Below are 4,238 nucleotides of genomic sequence, written 5' to 3'. Positions count from 1 at the left end.
TTCCTGTCCATTCTGTAGAACTTCTGCTCCAGGAGCAGGGTGGATGGGAATAGCCCCAGACTAAGATGACACAAACTCCTATTTTTTTTTCTTATTCATTTTCAGTACTTTTTCTTGAAAAGGCACTTGTGAAACTCACATGTACCAGTGGTCAATTTCCAGAGCCACGAAAACTTTTCTTCAATTTTATCTTTATTTTCTTGGGGGAAGAATATCAATCTCTTTCAGCCACTTTGGAAATCTGGCATACGATCTTTACCTTTAAAAAAAAAGCTTCCTTTATACTTAATATATACTTTCTGGCTTGAATCTCACAACAGAACTATGGGATAGAAATTATTGTCATTTTCATTTGATAGATGAGAAGACAGAGCCGTATAAGTTAAAACCTTTTCCTAGGGTCACCGCAGTTCGTAAGAAACTGAATTTGGCCTGGGTTCTAAAGATTCTTGATGAAGTGTTAAAAGGACACCAGTGGAGTTTAGTGCCTGGAAGGTTCTTGTGTGAGGGGATAAATGCACTGCTTAGATGGACACTGAAGAAAAGGAAGATGCAAAAAGTTGTGTTGAGTTTGTGTCTCTCTCAAAGCCCTGGATCATGAAATATGAGAAATAGTTGGAGAAAAAGAAGAATATAATTCTGTTTATTCAGATGGCCATGGAGACATAAATAAAGTCTTCCCAGAAACCAGATTAGAGTCCCCATTGGTCTGCTTCTAACGCAGAATTTATAAAATGAGTCTGGGAGAAAGCTCTGGCCTTTATATTATGAACTCTGAAATGTTAACAATAAAAGCGTTTATACAGTTCTGGGAAAGCAACGGAGAGACCTGTTAACCAAGAGTACTTTACCCACACCCCACTCACAGGGCTGAGACTACCCCAGCCCCGACAGTCTCAGCACACTGGTGTGTCCGTCACCACGGCCCCGCGTGCTTGTACCGCAGTGGTTCCACACCAGGAGAGGCAAGCCAAGAAGTCCAGGAGCCGCCACCCCTGCCAGCACCATGTTTATAAAGCCAATGCTGCGCTCTGAGGGGAGCAGTGGCTCGGAGCTTTGACCAAAGAGGAAAAGCAGGCCCCAAGAAGAGTGAGCTACAACATTCTCACTGCAGGCGCTGACTTTGGATTCAGAATGTGTGGGATTCAAGACTAAGGGCTCTCGTGAAAACAATGGAGATTTTGGTGGCCAGCATTAGGAGCAGGCAGAGTATTATGGAAAGAGAGGCCTTGGGATGGGCGCAGTCTTGCACACCTGTAATCTCAGCACTGAGGCATTTGTATAAAAGCGCTCCATGTGCATACATTTTCATTTCTCTCCTTTAAAAGATGTTTTGAACAAATATTAAATACCTACTTACTGCCTGGCTCTGAGCTAGGCACTCTCACTGAATTGCTGTCCTCACAGCACCGGCCTCTGCTCAGAATTTCACACCAAGGAAAGGAACTCTGTCGCCCCTGAACTTGCGGGGATGAATGGAGTGTGGCGGGTGAAAGTGTCTCCCGTACCTGTAGAAGCCCCCACCAGAAAGTGTTTTCTTTGGACAGGTCTCCACTACAGGCTTATTTTAAAGCATCTCCATGTTGACTGAAAGAAGTTGTTTCCTCCACATCCCCACAGACTGGACTTGGTGGACAATTGCATACTGAGTGCTATTCAACAAAGGAGCAAAACAGCTTGTCACTAAGGATGGTGACATTTGGACTAAAAGAGCCTTGTTTATTTTTCTGATTCATGAGTTTGCAACAGCCCAGGAATATGTTAAGAAAGATATTTAAAAAAAGAAAAGAAAAAGAAAGATAAAAACATCTGCGCCCTGACCGTGTAAACATTTAAGGTAGTCCTGGATTCCAGAGTCAGAATCTTGTACTTCTCCACAGCCCCAAAGGCCAGAACAGCGACGGGAGATTTCTGCCCGGAGAGGAGTGAGTGTGGAAACACGACACATCGCGCCTGCTGTCTCAGAAGTCAGCGGACGGCGTCCTAGTCCTGCGGTTCTCACGGCCCGGGGCTGCGCCGCCCTCCCTAGGCGTCTTCGGAGCCCAGCTCGGCCAGGCCTTGGCTGATTTCCTGGAGGTCGTCGATCTTTTTGTCCAGCCCATCCAGGAAGCGCTTCAGGTCCGACTTGAGGTGGCGCTGTCGGTTCTTACTCCTGGAAAGGTCCGCCTTCAGAGACCGCACTTTGCCTTCCAAGCTTTGATTGTCTCTCTCTGCCGCCTCCAGCTTCTCAGAGACACATTCACACTCCGACTTGAGCTGAGGTAGGACTTCAGTTTGTTTGCGGAGATCCTTCACCTCGGTCTCCTTTGCCCGGAGTTCTGACTCCAGCTCCGCAATTCTCCGCTTCAGCTGGGTGGCGCCCTCCAGCCCGCGGCCGGTTTGGCGGCACAGCGTCTCCAGCTCCTCGACCTGGTGGCGCAGCCGCTCGTTCTCCTCCCTGCAGGCGCAGACCTGCTTCTTCCACTGCTCCACGCTGGCCGCCGAGTCCTGCAGCGCCGTGCTCAGCTGGGCGTTGCTGTCCCGCAGGATCCGCAGCTCCAGCTCCCACTTCCCCACCTGCGCGGCGCTCGGGGTCCCGGCAGCCTGCGGCTTGCGGTCCTCGGGAGGGCCCTTTCCCTCGCCCGTCCCCTCGACTCTGGGTCCTTGGGAATGATTGTCCGAGGGCTCCGTTTTCTCCTGGGACTTTTCTCTGGCTAGTTTGGCAGTTTCTTTTGCCTCCTGGAATTTCTCTGCGAACTTGGTCAGCTGCTGATCAGAGGAGAAGCCCAGCCCGAACATCGTGTTGGCTCTGCCGTCGGCCCACTGCCCAAACCTCCGCGACGTTTTGGTGAAGGTCATGTTCGGCGTGATAGTGCTGTGTATGATCACCCTGTCCCCGTCCACACTGATGATCCGATAGGTGTTCCTTGTGACATCGTAGAAGTAAGACACAGAGACCGCCTGTTGGCTCAAGGGCACCCAGATCGCCTTGGTCCTGGAGTCAGTCTGGAAGACGTGCGCTCGGATCGTGAAGATTGGCGGTTCTCCCATCTCGGGGCTGCGGGGAGGTGTGTGGGGGGTGTGGGTGTTGCCGCTTCTACCGGCCTCGGCCCTAGCTCTCCGCCTGTTCTGCAGCGGCTCCCTGCGGTGACCCTTGCAGTAGCGGAGCGCATTGGGCTTAGCCGGGAGCCAGGATGCCTCTGCTGCCTGCCACAGGGCTGCAAGGCTGCGGCTCCAAGGGGGCAGCTGACTGGGCTGGGCCTCTGGGTGGGGGTGGGGCCCACTCCCGCCCCTCCCTCTCTCCCCTCCCCCATGCCTTTTTCTTAATTTCTCCCGTAAAATTACTGAGGAGTTGTATAGCTGGACAACGTGGTAAATGGCATGTTGTGTTGTTTCGTTTTAATCAAACTGTTTCCAAAAGTGATTTCAACATCTTATATCCCAAGAAGAATATATGAGTTCCAGTTTCTCCACATCCCCGCCAATACCTGTGTACAGAAAACTACAGACTGGTGCTGAAACGAAGTGAAGGACACGTCAATAGGTGGATGCAAGGCACAGTGTTGTTAAGATGTCAGCTCTCCTCAAATTGCCTACAGATTCAACAGGATCCCGATCAGAATCCCAGCAGAATTCGTGTAGCACTGGACAAGAAGATGCTAAAACCGATTTGAAATACAAAGGACCTAGAATAGCAAAAACAGCTTTGCAAAAACAAGAATAAAGTCAGAGCCCTAATCAGCAACTGATGTTTAAAGTTCATCCCAAAGCCATAAATTCACAGTAACGTGGTATTGGTGTGAAATCAGACAGACGATTTCATTTCACCAGTTCTGGACAAAGACCACGGAGTGTGCTCAGTCCAAAAAAACTTACTAGCAAACCTTTAGATTCTAATTTAGCAAAACGTCTGTATTTTCAAGTACACTCTTCACAGTGACCAAGATTATCTTTTTGAGCCTTTTCCCCCCTCAACTGTGGATCGTTGCCATTTTTGTTTTATTGGCAGTTATTTGAGATCTGTAATACAAAAATGAACAAGTATTGGTGCCTCATGTTAAAAATTTTAAGAAAACAGCCATTCATATTCATTACTGTATTTTGTGAGTGTGTGAGCATCTAATTGAAAATAAGGAATAATCTCCATCCATAAAAGAGTCTAAGAGCCAGCAGGTTACAATCAGTATTTCAGTTTCTAAGTGTGACTCTCTCCTCGACCTGCCCTTCCTTCCTTTTTTTTTTTTTTTTTTTTTTTTTTT

General features: G+C 48.6%; 1 protein-coding gene across 1 annotated transcript; it reads right to left on the bottom strand.

Moving 5' to 3' along the window:
- Window positions 1-1,516: 1,516 nt before the first annotated feature.
- Window positions 1,517-3,659, bottom strand: LOC104861712 (homer protein homolog 2-like). The gene has a single exon (XM_033765829.1). It carries the CDS (start codon window positions 3,028-3,030, stop codon window positions 2,026-2,028), a length of 1,005 nt encoding a protein of 334 aa, XP_033621720.1. The 5' UTR covers window positions 3,031-3,659; the 3' UTR covers window positions 1,517-2,025.
- Between the last annotated feature and the right edge of the window lie 579 nt (window positions 3,660-4,238).

This window comes from Fukomys damarensis, unplaced genomic scaffold, assembly GCF_012274545.1.
Source record: "Fukomys damarensis isolate Sample0158 unplaced genomic scaffold, DMR_v1.0_HiC HiC_scaffold_19, whole genome shotgun sequence".
Classification (NCBI taxonomy): Eukaryota; Metazoa; Chordata; class Mammalia; order Rodentia; family Bathyergidae; genus Fukomys; species Fukomys damarensis.
This window is presented reverse-complemented; position numbering and strand designations above follow the sequence as displayed.

Coding starts and splice junctions, on each gene's coding strand:
- LOC104861712 (XM_033765829.1), bottom strand. CDS start 3,030: ATGGGAGAACCGCCAATCTTCACGATCCGAGCGCACGTCTTCCAGACT.